Below are 23,638 nucleotides of genomic sequence, written 5' to 3' on the forward strand. Positions count from 1 at the left end.
TGATGGAGCCCTCATCCAAAACTAAGGGCGTAGGAAGCTTCAGCCTTCAATCTCCATGAGGATCTGAGTTTTTGGGGCAATAGAGGGAGTATACCCCTCAAACTTTCGAGGAGGGCTCTTGGGCCATCATGAGCTCTTTTCGTACCGAGGTGAAGCACTCCTCGATGCACTCGCTTTTCTTGCCTCCTTTTGCCTCCTTTGGAAGGTCTCCCATTAGCGAACTTGCGATGGAAGGCCATAACTTTCTCCGCTGCTTGATGTTGAGCAATGCGTCGAAGCCATGGCATTGTCCTCGGCTAGAGACGAAGTGCGAAGCGAAAAGGCACCTGAGTTGCTCGAAGGAGTGCATGGATCCTGACCAAATTTCTAAGAATTAGAACCACGCCGCCTAGCAAAGGGTTGTCAGGAAGGCCTTGCAAAGCATGGCGTCGGTGGCCCCATCTAGCATTATGAGAGCTTTGAAGCTCTCTAGATGGTCAAAAGGATCTGAGGTGCCATTGTACGGCTCTACATGAGGCATCTTAAACTGAGATGGGATCGGTTCCTTCATGATCTGCCAAAAGAAGGAGGGTTCCAAAGAGAAACTGAGGTCATTGCTCGTCCTTGACGCCTATCCTGTCAAGGCCTGAATTTGTCAGCTCATTTTCTTGATCTTTCTATCGAGTTCGGCATCCCACCGAGGCAGAGGCTTTGTAGGGCGAGATGAGAGGCTCGGAGCTGAGGCCTTATCCGAATGGGGGCTTGGGGTGCGTTGTTTTCCATCCTAACCAAGTCCACTTTGTTGGGAGTGTTGACTCTGGCAAAACTGCTTCGAGTCTTGGCATCACGAGTGATGACTAACCAAGTGCATATGATGCGCTGGTCGTTGAAAGTGGTGGCTAGTGTGAACTGATTTTGGTTGTGCAACCTATTGTTGCAAGCCCTGAATCATCACAATCAGAGCCTGCACCAGTTGTATTGCAGGTTGAATTATTCATTATCCACAGGTGTAGGGGCTCTACAGAGATTCTGATGAGGCTGGAGTATGGCATTGCAAGGCATGAGATGCACCGTATGCTCCTCGCAACCTCATGCTGACTATATCTTCCTCCAATTAATATTAATGTAGCTAGGGGGTGACCCTTCCTCTAGTGCCAATCAGTTGCCGCTAAATTCGGACCGAGGTCGGAGCGCAGCTCGGATGACCTTGAGGTCGCCAGAAATCGAGCTGAACAAGTTGGCTAAGGTGGGGATGGCTGGTCTTCTTCAGGAGTGCTCTATAAGAAGTCCACTTGCTAGAGAGTTTCTGGTTGGAGAGCCTTCGATGCTTTAGTTAGGATAGAGAAGCAATAGTATGAAAGAAAGAGATTTTAGCAGAGTTGAGTGCTCTATGTATGATATCACATACCTCAGGTCCCTTGAAGTACTCCTTTATATACTAGAGTCTAATTTTGTTGTTTACCTGGGTTGATGTAACGTGCACTAGTAGCCAAGTGTATATCTACGACATGGGTAGCATACGACCCTGACTGCATGCCGACTGTAGTGCTACCACAATCGTGGGCTGCCAGAACTGTCAGTTGTTGCCGGCACATATCAATTGGCTCCTAAGCTAGTCAGCTCTTCAGCCAAGGCTGAAGTCGTCCAGTCTGAGATACTATCTATCTTTGTTGGCAGGTGTCTGATGGCTCCTCGACTAGGTCCAAAGTTGTCCACCTCAATTTATATCAAGGTCGGAGAGGTCGGTCTGGTCCGAGGTTGAGATGCCCAATATTTTCTCCATCAGAAACCATAATTAAAAGTCCTGAACTTGATTAGAGATTCCTTCTGTCTCAATGGATAAATTAGGTTTTGAATTCATCTCTCTCCCTCACAAGCACTTTTCTTTTCCTCAAAGATTCAATAGGGGAACGAGTTCACAAAAATAAACCAATAATATGTGATGGCCTTAATGAAGATCACATAATATCAACTGCTCCACCCTGATTTTTTGAGTTAAATCCTGATATATAAAATTGTTAGTGCTCTATATGGCTTGGGCTAATAACCAAAGTGAAACTCGGTGTTTGACGGAAGAGGGAATCTTTCTCCCCCGCCTCCGTCCGCACACATCATTTGGTTTTCGAATCGCCTCGTATCGAATCTCTTGCCGCTTTTTTTTTTTGGTAATTAATCTCTTTTCGCTTTTTTTTTTTTGCTTTGGCAGGTTCTTCATACAATGCGTGTACGAATGCACTCAATAAAATCAAAAAATACAAGCTCGCGGAGTGCCCGTGATAGCTTCCCCTCTCCTGACCACAGGATGTACTTTGAGTGGTGAGCCACGTAGGCAGCTATCCAGTCGACCGCTCTGTTGGTCTTTGTAAATATATGCTTGGCCTGAAAGGCCACTCCATCCCTCGTCATCATTTCTATGTCTCGGATCAAGAGGTGGTCCGTGCTCTCGTCCCTCGAACCCCCTGAATCCATTAGATCATTGTTGTCGAATCGTCCTCCAAAATAATTGGACTAACCTACAGCAACTGTGATGCATATCAAAATTCCGTTCAAGCAGCCCACAACTCGGCTTCAAAAATCAACGTGTCGGATAACTGGCAGCCGTTTGCCGCTATGAAATGTGATCCCGACCTTCTGACGCCGAACCTTCCCGCCATTCCCTAACTTCCCATCAGTAAAAAGTGCCCCATCGCCCCACCGTCTCTCACCACTTTTCTCCTATTCTCCCTCTTTAATCTTCGCAGAGATGGTGGCGGCTTTGGGGCCTGGCAGGTTCTACGGGAGCAGCCTCCTGCAGCCGCGCTTCTACATCGACGTGAAGCTGAACGAGGACCGCGTCGACCCATCGGTGCACGTCATGGATCCGCTGCTTTCGTGGACGAACGAGGCCCACTGGTCCATGGGCGTCCTCAACCTTAAGCGCCACCACCTCCAGGGCCGGCCTAAGGACTCCATCAAGAATCCCCGCGCCCAGCAAGATAGAATGCACAAAAATTCCCCTTCCCTCGACCGAAACCCAGCGACCAAGGCAAGGCTCTCCGGCCATAAGCCCTAGTCTCTGGCCTCGCTCCGTTCTGACTCCTCCAAATCCGAGTCCGAGGAGGAGGAGGTGCAGAAGAAGGCAAAGGATGTCAGCATCGTTTTGTCACCGTCAACTGGGTCCACTTAGAAGAGGAAGAGGGTGGGGAGGCTCGGAGATGAGTTTGATAGGATCATGGAACAGCAGCAGATGGGGAAGCATAGTGAGGCGGGGGAAGGGGTTGCATCGAGGACCCAGCCGGAAGCCGGGCATGGAGGAAGTGGAACTCGGTGAGGAGCCCTACTATCACTGGGAAAGGAAATGTGGAGAGGAGGAAGAGGAAGGAGGCCGATTGCGCGAAGCCGAGAAAGACTTCTCCAAGGAAGAAGCAGCCGATTTGATTCCTATGTTTCTTTCTCATCCCTTCTCTTTCTCTCTCTAAGTAGCATTCCATGATGATGTTTTTGATTGAATCAACTACAGTTTACTTGTTTGACGTTTTGATACTGAGAAGAAAAAAAGAATTAGTTTGATGAGGATCGGTTCGGTCTAAATCCTAGAACTGAAATTAGTTTTGCCCTCTGCTTGTTTGCTTAGCAAAATTCTTTCAGCTTTTATATCTTGTGTGCATGTGACTAGGCCAGAGGAATTAGTGATATACATCATGATAAGAACTCAAAGAAGTTTCAGATGTGCATGATAGTATTTCTTATGTGCCTGACATCAGCTCTAAATAGAAATACTTGGTGAATGAGGATTCATAAAGCCAACCCAAATGGATGGAATAAAGCTTTGATCATGGTTTCGGTTTTATGGGTAACGTGGTTACCGGAATCCTTCCCGAGCTTTTCATTAGAATTTCGAGGGCAACACCATAAGTTCGATTCATTTTTTTGTTGCTATATTCCATCAACTGCTTGAACCTTATGCATCCACCCTTTTCATGGAGGTAATTTCCAAATGGTTGCTAGATATAGATGTGATCTAATGTCATTGGGCTTACCTGTTCATGAAACACAACTTGAGTTTGAGCGGCCGCACTTCCTTCTCAAGATTCTCACGGAGCCGAAGAATTGCCTGCATATCTGATGGTAATGTTTGTGCTAAGTTTCTTCCCTCTGCCATTCTAAACAACCAAGAGAGCAATCAAGATTGTAGCTCATCTGAAAACCCATACACATCAATAGAAATAGCATTGGTGATTGATGTGTATATAAATGCAGAATATTTTCTTTTTCTTGAAAAATAAGCCACATCTTAAGGACTTGAGTTTAGAAATCAAGGTTCATGATCTAAAATGAACATTATGCTACTTTGAATCCACATATTTATGTGGAGAAAGGGATATATTTTGAAACTAATCTTGATTAATCGCTGCACAATAGGGGTTTTTCAAATATTTGAAACCTTTTCTAATTGGGAAACATGCAGTAGGTTGGGTACTGTGAATGCAGTCCCAGGTATCAACTTGGTGGCAATGTCTAGAGTTGAAATGTAGAATTGTTCCCAGGGTCAAAGATATGTTATGAATCGATTAAAACAACAAAAACAACATACTCGACCCTCAAAATGGACATATCTCTCTTACAATTTCTGAAACAGTGCATCAGAGACTAGCTAAGAAAGATAACCCTTACTGGCCCTTGTCCACTTTCCACACAACAAAGATGAGAAGAAAATAGATGCTGCGAGACACTGACACCACTGTATAGAACAAAGATAGGTACAACCCAAGGCATCTACTGAATTAAACGAGGTAACCAAGCTATTCAAAGATATGAATGGTACTTGTTACTAAGCTATTCAAAGAGCTTCATGAATGAAACAACATCCACATATAGTTAACTACACAGTAATAAGACTGTCCTGAGAAAAAACGAGATAATATATCTAACTTTTATTTTATGGCACCGTATCAGTACCTTTCAGCATATTTTATAGTTTGGGTCCATGTAAAATCCGGCTTAGGAAAAAGCCCTATTCAAGCCATTCAATCAGAGCAGTTCACCAATTGGAATCACCCAAGTCAGATGCCAATGACTTGCACCAAATCAAGCAAGAGAATAAAAGATCGGGAGAAAAATGTCATTGTAAATACCTATCCATCTATCACCTTTAGTCTCTCTTTCTTGCTCCTTATCGAATTTGATCGTCACCAAGCATCGTTCGAATTTGATCATCACCAAGCATTGATCTCCTCTTTATTTATTTATTTATTTATTTATTTATTTATTTATTTGCATAAGCCACAAGAAATGCCATACAGAAGAAGAAACTAAGCGAATGCGAGAATATGGTTAAACCGTCCACTAATACTCCAGCTGGAATTAAAATTGCTTCGAATTAGAATATTATTTTGTATTTAATTTGAGACAATATTTGTTCATCTTTCCATAATATTAGTTTTAGTTATACATAAAATAAAAATAAAAAAATAAAATAATATTATAATTGATTTTTTAAAAATTTTAATTAATTTTAGATTGATATGAGGTTGAATTAGACTCGATCCCAACCCAACCCATTTCCAGCCTAAAAACACCTCATCTCAACCCTAGCGCCTGTGCCTCTCGCAGGCTCGCAGCCGTCCCTGCCACAATAAATACCGCTCTCTTAGGGCATTTCCACCTCCCGGCCGCCTCTTCGAGCGAATCTACGGTTCAGGCTCGAGCTCTGTAGAGAGGGGCTCGCCCTACCTCCCTGATCTCCAGCCATGGCGACCCAGATGAGGAAGGCAAGTCCTCTTTGACCCGAACCTTCGTCCTCTTCTGCTTCAGATCTCCTTCCATCTCTTTTTTTCCAAGAATTTTACTCTAATCGGGGTATAGATTAGATCGTTCGTTTTCACTCCATTTGTTTTACCGAGCATCTTCCATACTGGCCACTGTTTATATGCATTCTAGCAGCCGTAATTGATGCGTTTTGTTTCCGTTGCACTATATGTTCGTCCCAGTAGACCAAGTAGGGTAATTAATTGTTTTTTTGTATCTTATAGGATTTTTAAGATCTCCTAGAATTTAAGTGGCTAGATGCTTGATCTTTGCACGAAGGGAATCTCAGAATCATGTGACATGATAAAAATAAACTTTTAGTTGATGTGGAATTTTTGGGCCGCTAAAGGATAAGCAAGTTGAATACTTGGTAAGGGCTTGGATTTAGCCATATATTTTTGAATTGGATTGGTTTTTTTCGGATGAAAGAATTGGAAATAGCGAATAAATATTTGGATTGTAAGCATGTGTTTTAACCGATTGAGATTATTTTCTTTCACTTTCTCTCTTAAAAAGACCCCCTTATTTCAAAGTATATTATTATACCACTACTGTGGTTTGCGATTTAAACTTGTCAGTTCTTGGAAAGGTATGTGAACAGCTTCCTTTCTCTCTCATGTTCGTGCATTTGTTGGATGACCAAGGCCGCTCATGTTCTGGTTGTGGGGTCTGAGCAAAAATGCATAGAGTAAAAGCCGTTCAATCGGCAGCAGCCAGACAACTGCAGGGATGGTTCCACAGATGACTGATAAAAATTTCTGTTTGTCTACTGATACCATCTCATATGTACTTATGTTTCCTTTCATTGTAATCGGTATAAATGTCTACCGCACAAGAATACAACATAGTATTATGTGGAATATGAATGCAAAGCACGCATGCATCATGGATAGGCATGACTACTTCCCCGTTACTTGTTCACTTGAATGTTTGTCAGTATGTATGCACACGCTTAAAATTTTGTGCTTCAATACTAATGTGCATGCACCTGAAAATTTATGAGGTCTCACTCATCTTTCTAGTGAGATTTCAAGATATGGTGCGTACATGAAAAGCTGTTTTACGGCAGCGGCCAGACAACCGTAGAGATAGATCCACAGGTGAGTGGTTTGGATACCATTTGTCTACTGATTCTATCTCACATCAATTATTCCTGTCAACAGAGTTGGGCCTGTCCTCTGCTAGAATATGTGGACTTGAATGGACTGCCTTGTATAGCAAACAATGCAGCATGTTTTAATTTTTAGTAATAAAGACAAAACTCAAGAGAGGTTTCCTTCTTTATTTCTTTTCTTTTTTTTTCCTCTCTTTTTTGTGTGTGTGTGTGTTGGGGGTGGGGGGGAGCGGTGAGGTCTATTGTTTTAGATGTGCTACAAGAGAAAGGGGCCTCCATGCAAATTTCAAGAGAAAAGTTAATAGATTCATTTAGCTCTTGCTAAAGACCTTATGGTATCTGACCTTCTGAATCCATAAAGTCTAGGCATGCGGTTCTCTTGAGCAGTCTTTCCTGTTGCAGTCCATGGATGATTTCTCAATACGATTTCCAGTCATTTCAGGTTGCTAGACTCCTTTTACTGATTTCCGCTTTATGGGAGTTATGATTACGAGGTTCTTTTCATTCTTTCTTATTGTGTGCATTTACAATTTAATCCTGCATCGATCTGCATTCACGATTCATTAACTATGCCACATGCATTCTTTTGCTTTCATGAATACATTCACTCACTGCATTTGTTGGATAATAAGGCCACATGTATTTAAATAGTGGTGCCTTTAGCAACAATGCGTAAATGAAAAGCTATTCAGTTGGCAGCGGCCAGACAACCGCAGGGATGGATCCACAGATGACTGATATTTGATGCCATCTACTAATTCCATCTCATATTTCTCTGTTACAGTATGAGTGCTGTTTACCTCAGAAAGCAAAGAACAGGGATATAGTTCTGTATACACTTTGCTTTTTTTCCCCCCTGGTGGACCCATTTCTTTTCACTTTCTTGAGGGTTTTTTTCGCCTTTCTATCACGACCATAAGTAGCGGACCTTGTACAAACTGTTCAAAGTATTGAAGCATTGATGCATCTGTGGTGTAATATCTATATTCTATGAGTTCTTGTCATACGTTTTTAAGCCTCGAGGGCCTGCTATGGAGTCATTCGCTTCATCATGGACAGTGGTGCTGAAGGTTGTGAGGTAAGTCTTTGAATAGCAAGAATTGTTCTATGTTTGTGCTTTTTTATGAGATTTTCTCACAGAAAAGGTTGTCCACCGAATATCTTCTGTTAGTAGTCTTGTGTTTTTGGTCTCGCTGCTGAGCGACTTATTTCCAGGTCGTAGTGAGCGGAAAGCTCAGGGCACAACGTGCCAAGTGAATGAAGTTCAAGGATGGTTACATGATCTCCTCTGGTAAACCAGTTAATGAATACATTGATTGTGCTGTGAGGCATGTCCTTCTGAGACAGGTCAGCTTCCAGTGTAGTTAAATAGATATCCAACTTACATTCTGCAGATCATCAGTTTTTCAATTCAGGGAAGCCACATGTATTTTTAGTTGATGGGGGTTTGTTGAGGAACTTTTATGGTTTTCTTTGAGGAAAATGCATTCTACAAAATCTAGAAGTTCCTCAAATCCTGATGACTATGAAGGTTGGACAAAATTGCTTAATTGTTATGGAATTTTTTAGGTGTGCTTTTCTTATTTTGGGAGGATGATGTCAAGAGTCTGGCAGGATGGAGCTTTACAAACTTACTATAACAACTAAACATGGAAACAAACCTGTCGATGGATTTATGTAATGCCCAAAAACTGAGAATATTTGCCTTTTCTGCTCTCTTGCTTTTTTGAATCTCTTTCCCAGAATTTGTAGTGGCAGCTGTTCTCTGCCTTGTGGTTAAAAACTGGAGTAGATTGAGTTGGTTATCATTTGATGTTTATGCTAATATATATTAAATTGTAGCATCAAACAGATATTTAACTTAGTGCATTAGAGCTTAGGCTTTGTCTTTCAATCTTGTCCTTGCTACGATTTCTTTAAGTACCACTGAAATCAGATGCCACAGTTCAAGTGCATGGCGATCCATTTGATATGATTTCCAACATCCAACCTGTGCAGGGAGTTCTTGGCAACAAGGTGAAGATCATGCTGGATTGGGATCCCAAGGGGAAGCAGGTCCCCACTACGTTGCCTGATCTTGTTGCAAATTACAATTCACGCCCCCAAGGAGGAAGAGGAGTTGATTCAGCCTCCTCTGTTGGCCCAGGAAATATAATATTCGCCCCTAGACTAGAGTTTTGAAATTCCATCACTTGCTGCAGGGTGATGAACTTCTGGAAAGTCCATGCCGAGAGACTAATTAAGCAGATTTTTTCCATTATAGCTCTATTGGCCGTATTGGTGATACAGTTTTGGTGATCAATAACGATCTTTTCACAATTTTTTTTTCTTTTGCAGACATGTTCTTTGTTCTTTAATCTTGTTGATGAACCTGGATGGCTGACCTCCATTGAGGAGACAAGGAAAAATTGATATCAATATAGCTCGTTTTTGCTTTTAGTATGCTTTTTTGTTATTTTCTGTATAAATATCAAGTTTACAAATTGATATCAACATGCCAGACGTAACCTCGATAGAGTAACTGTCTTACGTTCAGGCATGGCATTTGAGAAACATGCATTGGCGACCTTTCCGATGTCAATTGCATGAATGCTAATTTCTGTTTTCGTGTAGCTGTTGTGCTCTATAATGATATTATTCGGCCAAATTATTTACCTTTGCCAATTACATGGGTAGTTTGTTTTCCCAAAGCTATTGTTTTGATACCGAAGGATGGTTGTTTTGTAGCTCAGGCCCTGGAAGCCACACGTTTACCATTTCTAAAGCCGCATGTGACATTAGGGAAGCCCTCCAGAATCACTGGAGGTCTGAAATTTGAAATCAATATATCGTTTCATTCTTGTGCAGGGGTCATGCTATCACTTTGAAAAGTATTCAAATTTCTGAACTATCCCAGAGCAGCTTGGTAATTTCAATGTTGCTTGCTAAAGCAGGTTCGGGCAATGATTTCCAAGTCATTTTCCTCGAAAGGAGCTTGGCCTAGCATCTCATTCTCGTAGGTTAATGGCTTGGGTCATTCTGCTACAGCTAGAGCATCGCAGATTTTGAGGCAAATAATGCAGTAGACTCAAGTCTTTCATTAGCCTTGTTTGGTCATTAGCAATAGAATAGATTGCCCTCCCATAGGAGGCTCCCATGGATTTCGGAATTGTAATGTTTAGTAGTCATTTTTACAGGAAAGCCAATGATGGAGAGAGGTCATAAAAAACATCTTACACAACCCGAGAATATCATTCCCATGAGTAAAATTTTATATAACAGTGGAGTCGTTAGGTTAAAACCAAAAATGAGATGCAGGCTACATGTCACCATCTTTTTTTAAGTCTGGTAAGAAGAGTTTCTAGCAGGACAAAACAAAAATTGAACAAAGAAATGGGGATTGAGGAGGCGATGCAAGAGCTCCTTTCAAAATTTACAAATGATGTCCAGAACGTGGCATCTCTGATTCCTGCATTTCAATACAATGAGAATTAAGGAATGAACATAACCTGATACCAAGATTTTAGTGATTGCTAAGCCCTTTCACCAACAAATTTATGATTGGTTGATTGAATAAAGTTGACTTAGAATGTTTGAATTTGACAAAATTGAATCTGTTTTCAGAACGATACAGGGACTATAAGGAAATAAACTATCGAGCAATCTGAATGGGTAGATATGTACGTTGAAAATTGATATGGTTTCTGAAGTTACAAGGGCTAAATTAGGTATGCAAAATGAAAAAGTAACCCAAGAGAGCACATGCATCAGGCTTTCATATAGATGGAACTTTGAACAAATCGGATTAGTTTACTGAAACAGGAAAGAAATTCTGAAAAAAAAAATGGATTTCTTATGCTTCACAAATTATAACAAATAAGATGCAATCATCTCCTAGTTTTTATGTTTTTCCTCACAAGGCATGTCCCTGACCACAGCATGGAAGCCAACCAAATCAAATAAGTGTGTGCAAACACAACCGAAACCGACCACATAATCTCGCATGATTATTACATCTCAAATCACCCTACTGGCTAACAGATGATGGGAGTAACCTAACTCGAGGAATCCAAGAAATTCATGGCAAGGTAGGCAGGAAAACATTTATCTAGTTTACAAATACATAATTTTATGAGTAGTAACCAGATCAGGGTAATTTCCACATGGAATAATGTTGGCCATATCATCCCAGAACATGGTTTGCCCCCAAAGTTAGTCCTAGTACTAGTTCATAGTTTGATTTGTCAAACTAGTGCTATTGTCAGCTAAGAAAACCCTGAAGTTAGATACACATTTTGGGCCACTGCAAAAACCTTCCACGTTAGTTTGTTCAGTGAGGAAAAATTAGGTCATTAAAAAGATTTTTTAGCAATAATAGTTTTGCAAGCTACTGTCAATCAAGATCTGGTAACCATCACACACATTCCAAATAAATTTAATTCTGGTAAAAAATACCAGAGATTTTTTTTTTCGGAAAAGAAATACTAAAGGACTCTTTTGGTAGCTGCTGAGAGAGAAGTACCAAATAATTTGGTGTCTAAGATGTATTCAAGAGCAATATAAAACGTAGGAATTACTTATGGTGGGCATAGGGAGTTGTTGATTGCATATACATATATACATGTACATACATATACATATACATACATATATACATACATACATATACATATACATACACACACACACACACACACACACACACACACACATATACATATACATATATATATATAGGTCTTCAAAAGGTGTCAGACCTAATTGCAATCATCAATGGGTAGTATGTAATGGTCCTCCCATGCTCGTTCCCAGCAAAACCTAACTTCTTACTGAAAATGAATGAACAAAAGAACATACTTGCGACAGTCCTGCTTTTGTTTTCATAAGTTATCTCATAGCAATGCCTCATGTACAAACAATACAAGCTAAGCTTCTAATTCAACAGTCTGAGATATCAAATAGTACTCAGCTTTTATCTACAACCTAACAACCAGCATCCCTTGTCAAAACACTTTTCATGTCAAATTCACATTTTTGTGACAGGAATAATTGCTAAGTTGACATAAAAACAAGTTTCCATGCACTTCAGCAATGTATTTACATATTTTACAAGATCGAAATTTTCTTCCACACTCCTATATAATGACATAGAATTTTTGTTTTTTTTTAATTGTAGTTATGTCTTTATCCCTGCTGCAGATCTAACACATGATTAAATTACCACTCATATGCACCACTTTCATCATAATGACAGTCGCATAAGAATGTGAAATTATAAACATAAACAATTACCACTCATATGCACCACTTTCCAGTCATGAACGTCTCAAGTGGACCTTGCTGATTCTGCACCAATGTAACTTCCATATAAGAAAACAACAACTAAGCAGAGCATTACTGCTATATTTTATCAAGCGATAAAGTGAACTACAACGTATCTTAGAAGTAATGCTGCAGGGCACTGCTAAGTTCTTAGCTTCAGCATGAAAGATTCAGAAAGATCGCCCGTACAATGGAAGAACAGGAAAATCTGTAGCAGCAAGACACAGAAAGATGCGCCTGATTGCATGGGCTTTCTGAAACTGGAAGTAAACTACCTGCCGTTGACCTTAATATCACAATAATTTCCTGGTGTACATAGATAGCAAATGTATGTCAGAAAATACATTGTAGATGTCCAAAGCAGGAGTAGCCTCCTATCAACAAACAATACTGGATTGGTCCATCAGAGGTTCAGCATCATTCTCACACTCAGCAGATCGAAAATCAGGCAGGTCAGAACTTATAGAGAACCTCAGCCATCGCCTTTTCTCCATATACATCAGACATGGTTGCAGCACAAATCCAATAAGCATTGCAACCAGGCTAACAATCATAACTTTGAAAGAGGCAAGCGCCAGAACCACACAAATCAACACCGTGGGAGGAATAACCATCAAAATACAACCAACGGTCTCTAAAGGAACTCTATAAGGCCGAGGAGCAGTTGGCCGCTCAATTCGTAACTTTATAAAGGCCACAAATTCCAAAATCATCCCAAAACAGTAAAGGAAATTCTCTGCAGCAACAATCTCTTGAAAGCTCATCCATGACAGCAGAATTACACCAGAAGCGGAGAACAATATCCCCACGAGTGGAGTCCCATAGCGTGACCTCTTGCTAAAGAACTCTGGGAGCATCCCCCGTTCTGACATCCCAAGAAGTTGATAAGAATCACTGCTCATTTCTGCTATGAACATTCCCATGTTGGATAATGCCGAAGCCCCTTGGATCCACCATCTCAACCAAACCCCGCCTAGAATTTTCGCGATATCAGAGAAATAACCATCTGTCCACAGCTCCCTATCAAGCGGAATAGCTCCTGTACCTGTCAGGAGGGGATATAAGTACCCAACAACAACCAAGATGAGTGCATACAAGAGAGCCTTCGGAAGAGTTCTCCTCGGATTGTCAACTTCTCCTGCCAAAGTACTGATAGAATCCCAGTAGTTGAGATTCCAAAATAGCGTATTCAAGTACAAATTCCAATCAACATTGTGCATGTCAACCATTAACCATCTTGAAGGCCTAAGTTTCGGGATAGCCACAAGCCCCATAAAAATGAATGGAAGGATTGAGAACACACCGAGAAAGACAGCTACCCATCCAACTACAGTCAAGCCTCTGTAGTTCATGTAAGTTAGCGCAACTGTCAGTATTAACACCGCCAATGTCCTTGGCAGCCCACCTCCGAAAGCCGGAACGCCAGACTTCAAATAGTCTAAAAAGAGAACTGGATACAGCGCATTGTCGATGACACCACTAAGCCATTTCATCCAACCTTGCTGGAAACCCAAGAAAGGCCCCAGAGCTGAAGAGACCCAGACAACATATCCGCTGTTCTCCGGGAACATTGTCCCCATCTCGGCAGTGATCAGTGCTTCTGGGATGCTCCATATGAATGGGAAAATCAGGAAGCCGAGGATAGCTAGGAGGGGGCCAGCCGCCTGAACACTGTCCTCTATCCCAAAGGGGCCACCAGAGACCTCATAGAAGATGAGGAAGACAAGGGGAATAACTGAGACTTTCCGAAAACTGTCTGCTTTGAGAGTTCCTTCACCTATTCCCTGGAATTGAGTGCCACCGTATTCCCCCATAGGAACAGAATAGTCTCTATTGCTTCCTGTCTTCCTCAATTTCTGCAAACAGAAGCTACAAAATTACTGAATTATACTAAATCATCCTGTCATCTTCCAAAATACAATTGAAGGATACGAGATCACAAAACATAAAAATTCATTCTTTTCTCAAGGTATCCAGTGGTTGAGAAAAAACCAAGAGAGCCGATCTCGTCGAAAACTGGGTTTTTCTTCCAAGTTGTGGAATTGACGATTAGAGAGGATAAAAGTCACACCTTTCCTTAGAATTTAAGGCAGATCCCTTGCTTAAAAGAATGTCTTTCCTATACCAAGAAATATGAGTTCCCTTCTGAACTATCATCTTGATTCCTGAAACAAATTATGAGGATAAATTGGGACTTTATTTGAACAAATTTTTGATCCCACGCACTCTCTTCGTAAACCAATAGTAGGATTCTTTTCAAAGAATCCAATCCAGTACACCAAGATCTATGTTACAGAAAAAATAGAAAAAACTAGGAGACGGATTTCTCAAATTGGACATAATAAATGAAGAAAAGTGCATTCTTTTTTGTTTGTTACCCCCAAAAAATAAACCATCATCATACACTTGGAAATCCAAAGAGAAACCAAACCAATTCCTCTCAGAAAGAACAAAACAAAATCCCCCACTAAATGCCAGAACATAAATCTCAGAACAAATAATCTGAAAAAACTAAAAAAAAAATCGAAGAAAAGGTAAAAAAAAAGGCGTAGAATCGGTGCACAGAATTGCAACTGACCATCTAAACAACGAGGGTTTACGGGCTCGAGCTCGCCATTAACTCCAAGCTCTCCCAGTTCCCCCTCCGCCTCTCCCTCTCCCTCTCACCCTCTCCAGCGGCGCGTTGGAGTCCCTAGCAAGTGGAAAAGCTTCGGGGGACCTGTCAAAGGCAAAGAAACGCACGATTGTACCTGGAGAGAGAGAGAGGGGAAGTGGGACCCACTTTTATAATGGATTCGCCGAAACCTTCAGCCTTGAGTTCTTTCGTCCAGTCACGTTCATCGGTCTTCCATACAGAAAGTAAAAGATAGCTCCAACGTGCGCTACGGACTGCACGTGTCCCGGAAAGGCGGTCCCATGTGGAAGGAGGAATAGGATGCGTTTCCCGATTCCCGTTTCGGGGATCGGGGCTCCCTGGATGTGGTAAAGGTTTGTAACTCCCGTGGTTAGCGGTCAGCGTCACAACCGCATCAATGAATAACTTTTAAAGGAGCAAAAATCATACGGGGGGAGCACTATAGAAAAAAATAATATGGGCAGAACTTTTTTTGGGCACTTTTTCTTCACCTATCTTAAATAGAAACTCAAAAGTTAAATATGGATAAAAAAAGTTCTACTAACAGAGTCCTCAATCCTTCCTTTAAACGAGCAAAAATCATAGCGGGGAGCACTATAGAAGATAATAATATGAGCATAACCTCTTTTTGGGCACTTTTTTTTTCACCTATCTTAAATAGAAACTCAAAAGTTAAATATGGATAAAAAAATTCTACAAACAGAGTCCTCAATCCTTCCTTTAAACGTGCAAAAATCATAGCGGGGAGCACTATAGAATATAATAATATGAGCATAACCTCTTTTTGGGCACTTTTTTTTTCACCTATCTTAAATAGAAACTCAAAAGTTAAATATGGATAAAAAAATTCTACAAACAGAGTCCTCAATCCTCTAACTTAAAAAAAAAAAAAAAAAAAAATTATACGCACCAAGAGAAAACATCTATGAAGAAAGATCATCCGCATTTTTTCTTTCTCGTCGAGCCTTTTCTTCTATCTTCTTCATTTCTCCTATTCGTAAGGTCTTTCTTCTTCTTCCGAGTTCTTTTCTTCCTTCTTTCTGGAAACTGTTTATCGATTTACATAAAGTTGCATGTTGAAATGTTCGATGACTATTTTAGTAGACATGTATCAGCTAATCGTGCAGTGTGTATTAGTGAATACCATATTTTGGAAACTATGTATCTATTTATCTGAAGGTATATATTGGGTTGTTGCTCAGTATATACCAAAAAAAGCTTACAGTATGTATTGAAAAATCGACGATTGTGTATTACTTAACCATGTAGTAAGACTGGTCAGAATCATATTATGGAAACTGTGTATTAATTTACATGGGGTGCATATTGGGATATTCGATGACTATATTGCAAGGTGTGTATCAAGTAATTATATACTATTGTACTGGAGAACATTATATTCTGGAAACTATATATCGATTTATCTAAAGGTATGTATTTGGGTTGCTGCTAGGTGTATATCAAAAAGGGGTAATTAATGGCCGGTCCGGTGTTGGACCGGACTATAAGTTTTAGTCCTTGTTGACTCTTTTTGTAACAGCCGGTCTATCCCGTTTCTAGCTTTCCATTTGAGATGAAAATAGCCCTGAAGTTCTCACCAATTTGGCTTCATCTCTTCCCATTTTTCACTCTTATCTTCACACGGAAATAGCTCTCATCATTAAGGTTTCATATTTTTCCCTTTTTGTAATCCTATCTCCCCACGAAATTTTCCATCTTCCTCACCGATTTCGGTTGATTTTTAGTCCCATGTTTCAAACCCTAAGACCGTAAACAAGTTCCCACCGGCAAATCGCTCTTGCTCCCTTGTCTTGTTAATCCGTTCCTCTCTCGACTCTATTTTCCGGCAAGTCTCCGACTGAGAGCTCTGAGTCGACAGCATTTTGTCGAGTCCCACTCTAGAAGCTTTCCTTGATACTCGCGACTTCGCCCTGATTGTTGGTTGACGGCGCTTCGTTCGACATTGCTTTCCAAACCCTCTCTGAGGCGTATTGCCAATCCTTCGACGGTTTGTAAATCCTACATCATATTTTCTCGAATTGTTTTTTCTAACAACAAACTGTTATATAGTATTGTAGGGCATTTATTTTAAAAATGTGCGAATGCTTAGGATTTGAGAAATTATCAGACAAAGACGCTGTGATATCAAAATGGAGATTTTTGTCTTCAAAAAGCCTAATTATTTGGTTCCATTTCTGTTCGTTGTTATAGTTTTTTAAAATTATTCATTATCCCATCTATGTTTTACTCAATTATATGTTTCTATATTTGAGTTGATTTTATTCACAATTAGTGTTTGAATATATTTGTGTTGCAGACATTTTTGATGGCTCCAATTCAGACTAGACGCAAAGCACTTGCTGTTGGCCCAAAAAATAAGGTCAATTTTGTCAATTTTATTGTCATCCTAGTCCCGTTAATGTCTCATGAGCAGAAGGTTAGGATCACCGGCACACCTTTTGGGCATTTGCTAGGTCTTCTATATATTAAATAGAGTAGGCCTGTCCTGGACACTCTGCTCTCCTTCTGGAATGACGAGGAGGAGGATTTTTTGTTTGGTAAGGTTTTAGTTCCTTTTGTAAGGAGCGATTTTGCACTAATTCTTGGTTTAAGTGCGACGGGCGATGAGATAGAACTGCATAGGAAGGGGAGGATTACGTCTGACCTCATCATCCATTTTTTTAAGCGGGACCATAAAAAAAGCCAATAGAAATGCAGTTAAAAATAGATTACAATTTCTTGTTGGAAAGAGCGGACATCAAGATGTAGAGGATTTCACAAAATTATGGGTTCTATATCTCTTTGTGACTATCCTCTTTCCAACTATACACTATTATGTTCCTAAGGCATTATGTTCATATCTTGATGATTTAGACCGCTTAGGTTCATATAGTTGGGGTCTTGCTGTTTTTTCTTTTCTTCGCAAACAAATACCTAGTCTAGCCGATAGTGTGAGGTCAAGAAATATCACCGGCAAGGGATCGGCTAAATATATGGACGGTTGCACGGTCGCTTTGGTGGTAAGCATCTTAATGTTTGTTTTAAATTTCATTGTTAAGATATGTATTTACTTCTAATTTGATGTTTACATTGATTTTTTGCAGGCATGGGCTGTTGAGCATGCGAACAGCCTTGTTGGAAGCCAACGACCCCCCTTCATGTATCCACGTCTCCTGCGTTGGAGCAATGCCCCATTCCCTCGCAAGGTGGACGTGATTGCTGAAATCATGAAGAAGTTAAAATGATATCAGGTTTGAATTTTTATTTCTTACATCGAAAATAATTTAAGTTGATGCCAAACTTTAAGTTTTCGCTTGCATCAGGTGATCGAGAAGCTAGAGCCTAGAGAGGAGGAGTTGCACATTCTCTCGCAAGGAAGGCCACGAGACGTTGCTCCGATAGAGACGTGAAGAGATGATGCATTGCAAAAGGGTGTACAAAAAAGTTTCAATGTTTGTACAAAAAACTTACAAGCATTCTAGACTTTCGCATGTACTTTTCAATTGGCGGCACACACTTATGTACATATGGCACACACCTCTCATGTATCTACACATCATTATTTCTTGGCGAGCCTCCATGATCCAACTGTTGAAACACTCTGCCACGTTAGACATCATAATACCCCATCGTGGACCTGGGAATACTGCATTTGCCCAATGCTTCGGATTTGCATGCAGGAGAAAAGTTCTACTCCCTGGAGCTTCTAATGTAAGCTTGCTAATTAATTTGTGGAAAACATTCAGCCTTGGAGTATAGGCAGCAGCATTTAGTAAATCGAGCAGCCTCTTTCTCTCACTTGCACAATAATGGACAAGCACCTGCATTAACAATAATCAAACGATGAGATCTACAACATCCTAAATTAGTTAGATAAATTATGGGTTGATAATTAAGAATATGACATTCCATACCTGATTCTTGAAGTTGCCTTTCACGTGACGGAACAATATGATTGGTAACTGCCAGGAAAGTACTTCGGCACTGATTTAATAATTCCTTGATATCTATCCATCATAAATGTGATTTGTTCACTTCGCCACTCACTGCAACTATAAATTTTTTCTTTCAAAATTCGACAAAACCAGTCTCAATTGTCATCAGTCTCTATATCGACGACACCGTAAGCAATAGAAAACATATCGTCGTTCGCATCTTTGGAAGTCGTGCTAAGTACTACTCCTCCATCCTTATGCTTTATAAATGTTCCATCCATAAAAATCAGAGGTCTACATCCTCTTATGAAACCAACTACTGAAGCATGAAAAGAAATGAATAGGCGTCTGAATCGACCTTCAATAGTTTCATACTCAGCTATGCTGCCGGGGTTGGTCTCAAGAATGGTATCACAATACCAGCGTATCCGGTCATAAGATTTTGATCTGTGACCATAAAGGTCCTTCATAGCCACCTCCTTGCCATGCCAAGCTTGATGATACGGCAATTCAACACCATATTCTCGACGAATATCCTTTACGATATCAATCGGCCTATATAATAACATATCTTGAAGTTTTTCTTTAACAATGTTTCAAACCCAACGTTTCAAAGCCTTAGGATGTGACCGGATTTGCAACCCTCCGCCACATGTATGCTGACTGTTCATTTTTTAATTGCAAATCTTTCTTGATTCCCAAGTTGGGAAGCATGGATACGCCATTCACATCCTTTGTATGCACATTCCACGGTCAGTCACCGACGATCGTTCTTTACAAATACAAAATCTCTACAATTTGCAATGCAGAAGTTGCGGATCGTGTCGCGGAGAGTTTCCACATCATTGAACTCCTGACCAACACCCTCTATAGAAGTTTTCCAAGCATCCAAAGAATTTGTTTGACTAGGTTGTTCATCAATTGCAGTTCTTGTTTCTTCAACAACTCGACCGAAATTACTTGAGCTACCCTTTGAAAAAAATTTGGATCTGCAACTCCACTAGACATTTTGGGATGGGCCACTATCCCTACAATAAGTTAAACAAAAATTCGGCATACTAACTAATAAATTTGTGCTTAACATGAACAAACCTACAAATGAAATATGTAATACAACAAAGTTTAAACTAAGATTACCAAAATAGAAACATATGCAATTAACTTCTGCATTACCTCATATCAATGACGACATCGGCTGCTTTGATCAAGCATGGAATGTGACTAACAACTAACTCAATCACCGGCGCATTTAAGTTGACGTGTATTTGATGCATATTCCTAACATCCTTATCGCACAGGAGCGTAACAAGTATTCTAGACTTGTTTGGAATAAAATATTTAACTTCTACCATTGTATCAGAAAGATGTCTCCACCTTTTCACTATTTTCTTGTAAATTTGATCGAGATTTGTGTCCTCGGAGATAGAAATAATAAGAGCTTCGCCACCATAAGAACAAATACCCATGAAAACAGGGCTACTTATTTTTTTTGAAGCCATGACAATGGAAAAAGGATAGAGGGATGAACTGATTGAAGTTCCGAATGCTATTTCAACAATGAAACAAAGGAAATGCTGCCACAGGAACTATTTTTCGTATATTATATCAGCAATTGAAGTCACACAAGAAGTTTTCCAAACAGGATATGAGCAATGGCAGACACACAAGAAGCTAATCTAACTAAAACAGGGTTTCTGTTCGATCACAATCGGAAAACAAAGAAGAACAGAGGGATGACTCAGTGGATTATGAGAAATCGGAATAGAATTTCAACATCTAATACTCTTGTGCAATGAAACCATGCAGCTAAAAATCGAAAGGGACTCTAAGCAAACAAATAAGGAAGAATTTGAATTTTTGCCAACTCACAGATAAGAAACTCTCTGTTTCTTCAACGGTTCACCTATAACATCTAACATTCCTTTGCCTCACTAACAATAGAGAAACCCTCCCCGACTCTCTGCCAACAGATAAGTTTGCAAAAGGGATATCGCAAGGAATCAGTAATTACCACAACATGAAACAGAGATGTAGGAGCCGAACCAACCGAGAAGCTCTCCCCGACTCACCGCAACAGGAAAAAGAAACGTGGGCGCCGAACCAACCGAGAAGCTCTCCCCGACTCCCTGCCAATGGAGATACTTCCTTAACCATGATACCAATGAAGAAAATCTCCCCTTTCCACTTGATTATTTCTGCTACAACAAATAGAAACGAAGAAGCCGAACTGTTTCCCCTTTCCTCTGTTTGCGGACGACTGCCAATAGAGATACTTCCTTAACCACGATACCAATGGAGAAAATCTACCCTTTTCACTTGATTATTTCTGCTAAAACAAACATAAACATAGAAGCTGAACTGTTTCCCCTTTCCCCTGTTTGCGGACGATTTTCCAACTGTTTCTTCTCTTAAAACTATAACGGCAACGAAAGGGCAACTTCGGAAAAAAAAAAAACAAATCTGTGTTAAGGACCGGTAATTAAGATTAACTCTAATCTTGGACCGGAAAGCTCGGTTTGTTGGGTCAACAGGGACTTAGCGTTACACTATGGTCATGGGGGGTTGGGAATTAATTTACGCTGTCAAAAAATGTTACAATATGTATCCGGAAGCCGATGAGTCTGTATCACTTGACGAAAAAAAGAGAATGCGATGATCTTTCTTCATCGATCTTTATTATGCATGAAATTTTTTATTTTATATTTTTTTAAGTTATAAAATTGATGAATTCTATTGGCAGAAGAAGTTCTATTTTTATTTGACTTTTGAGTTTTCCCTTTAAGATGAGCAAAACTCAATCCACTACAAAATTCTATATATATATATATATATATATATATATATATATATATATATATATATATATATATATATATATATATATATATATGATTTTTGTTCCTTTTAAATGGATGAGCAAGAGAAGAGAGAAAACTCAATCCACTACAAAATTCTATATATATATATATATATATATATATATATATATATATATATATATATATATATATACAAAAAATAGAGCATGCTATGAAAGACCATAGAAGTCCAAATTGATAAGAATTTTTAATAGTTTGTTTTCCTTTTGAAATTTGTTTCCATGCATGCCATGTCATAAAGGCCATATATTTTGATAAAATTTAATTAGTAAAATACCCCAATGATGGGGGAATAAAAAAGCAGAGGTTTTAATACTACTAATTAATTTTTTTCTGCAATTATTACTTGAGATTGATCAAATGATGAAATAATTATCAAATTTTTGATTATTCATATAAAATTATAAAATAATAAAGTATACAAATATATTGACAAGTAAGAGAAATATAAAAATAAGAAAATACATAATTATATAAAAAATGATAAAATATGAAAACATACAAATATATTGGCAAATAAGAGATATAAAAAATGATAAAAATATATAAATATCAACAAATAAAAAAGGTCGATAGATCTAGAAACAAAGATGAGAGAAAGTTATTATCTATTATTACTACTGGTAGGATATAGCAAGCTCGCCGGTAAGCTAATTTGGCGGTTTTAAAGTCTTACCACCCGACTGTGGTGGGTCGTAGTCGGCAGCTTTGGTGTACAATATGATTATCCTTGTCGAATGGTAGCCAATATTTTGACTCTTTGTCTATTTATGGGCAAATATTCTATTTGGCCATTGGGATTTATTTTGTTCCAGGTATGATTATGATATGCACATCTGTTTGATTTAGTGATTGTTTATAATTTTGTTTTCTTTTTTTATGGTGCTGATTTGTATGCCATTGATGTATTTTTATTTTTATCGTGCTTCATTTTTTTTTGAATTAATTAATGAATTGTTTGGAGTTGGCTTATACTTTTTATATTATAGGTTTGCTTCCCCTCTATGTGGTTTGAATTAATGGAAGAATTTGTTTTGCAGCATATTAGGATAAAAGTTGACGTGGAAAGAAAGATGCTGTCACGTGGCAAACGTTCCCGCAGACTTCGTCATTCGTGAGGGAACAGACTACGTATTTGGCTTCTTCTTTTTTACGTGCAGAAAATTTCTACCAAAAAAAATAAACAATATTGAAGGGAATCATCTATACGTCTTTGGAGTGGATTGTACTCGATTCGAAAAAAAGAAAAAAGCTGCAGAGCTAGCGATGGACATCAGTTACTACAGGACAACCCTAGATTAATGATGGTTTGTGATGCTTTCAATACTACTTATATATATTGAGAAGCGTATAGAATTATTGGCTGGATCTTTTTTTTTTATTACCCTATATTTGATGGTATTCTATGAGAGAACTATAAGATTATTCTACTTTCTCTCTATATATATATTTTTTATTTTTTTTGAATATATCCAGTACTTGGAGAGTATAATCCACTCGATCTATAAAAAAACAAAAGGTACAAAATACGAACAGTGTAGTATCCGTAGCTTCTAACTTTCTATATTTGCGCATGAAGATTTGCACGCATGTCACAATGATGACGTGTGCTTGAACATTCGTTCATGGGAGCCTTGACGTGGCTGTTAATGATTCTGGGGTTGATCATAGGACTCGATTTTCTTGCAGCTAAATTATACTCTTTCTTTGGGGTTGGATCACGTGGGCCAATCTTCTAACAGCCAAGCAGCAAAGCCACCTATGTGGATCTGCATGTAGCCCTGCTAGGTTGATTATATATGTGGTCAAACACAGGTCCACCTAAAGCTTAAGAAATTGTCATATATTAAAAAAATCTATATATTTTTCTATTTATGTAACAAGAGAGACTTAAGAGTTCTGTCATTGGATTTTACTGCAATTATATCTCTAATCACTCCTAGATTGTGAGTCATTTTTGCATCGATTTTGGAAAATTATTGCAATGCTCGTAGATTTGCTCACAAAA

The 23,638-nt window shown here is 39.3% G+C and overlaps 2 protein-coding genes, 3 non-coding genes and 1 pseudogene across 7 annotated transcripts; 5 read left to right on the top strand and 1 right to left on the bottom strand.

Annotated features, from left to right (window-relative positions):
- The first annotated feature begins 2,543 nt into the window (after window positions 1-2,543).
- On the top strand, window positions 2,544-3,803 carry LOC113461148 (uncharacterized). Its single transcript, XM_089927907.1, has 2 exons — window positions 2,544-3,024; window positions 3,151-3,803. Exons 1-2 carry the CDS (start codon window positions 2,723-2,725, stop codon window positions 3,287-3,289), a joined length of 441 nt encoding a protein of 146 aa, XP_089784033.1. The 5' UTR covers window positions 2,544-2,722; the 3' UTR covers window positions 3,290-3,803.
- Window positions 3,804-6,388: 2,585 nt separating this feature from the next.
- LOC113461151 (small nucleolar RNA snoR143) lies at window positions 6,389-6,554 on the top strand. Its single transcript, XR_003383220.3, has one exon. It is a non-coding gene; the product is annotated as a small nucleolar RNA snoR143 (small nucleolar RNA).
- LOC103695936 (small ribosomal subunit protein uS3x-like) lies at window positions 6,496-9,199 on the top strand (annotated as a pseudogene). Its single transcript, XR_015974169.1, has 4 exons — window positions 6,496-6,694; window positions 7,897-7,958; window positions 8,096-8,227; window positions 8,879-9,199. The product of XR_015974169.1 is annotated as a small ribosomal subunit protein uS3x-like (transcript).
- Window positions 6,749-6,912, top strand: LOC113461149 (small nucleolar RNA snoR143). Its single transcript, XR_003383218.3, has one exon. It is a non-coding gene; the product is annotated as a small nucleolar RNA snoR143 (small nucleolar RNA).
- On the top strand, window positions 7,492-7,653 carry LOC113461150 (small nucleolar RNA snoR143). Its single transcript, XR_003383219.3, has one exon. It is a non-coding gene; the product is annotated as a small nucleolar RNA snoR143 (small nucleolar RNA).
- An 882-nt stretch (window positions 9,200-10,081) lies between the features above and the next one.
- Window positions 10,082-14,933, bottom strand: LOC103695935 (putative polyamine transporter At1g31830). Of its 2 annotated transcripts, XM_088712280.1 has the most exons (4): window positions 14,760-14,902; window positions 14,253-14,346; window positions 12,152-14,037; window positions 10,082-10,328 (listed from the first exon to the last, which is right to left on the bottom strand). In XM_088712280.1, exon 3 carries the CDS (start codon window positions 13,993-13,995, stop codon window positions 12,559-12,561), a length of 1,437 nt encoding a protein of 478 aa, XP_088568406.1. In that variant the 5' UTR covers window positions 13,996-14,037; window positions 14,253-14,346; window positions 14,760-14,902; the 3' UTR covers window positions 10,082-10,328; window positions 12,152-12,558. The 2 variants fall into 2 exon arrangements, with proteins under 2 accessions (XP_088568406.1, XP_088568407.1); XM_088712281.1 differs by lacking the exon at window positions 14,253-14,346 and having other exon boundaries at window positions 14,760-14,933.
- Between the last annotated feature and the right edge of the window lie 8,705 nt (window positions 14,934-23,638).

The sequence above is a fragment of the Phoenix dactylifera genome, chromosome 16 (genome assembly GCF_051530095.1).
Source record: "Phoenix dactylifera cultivar Ajwa chromosome 16, Ajwa_hap1_PhDact_Kaust_v1.1, whole genome shotgun sequence".
NCBI classification, from domain to species: Eukaryota; Viridiplantae; Streptophyta; class Magnoliopsida; order Arecales; family Arecaceae; genus Phoenix; species Phoenix dactylifera.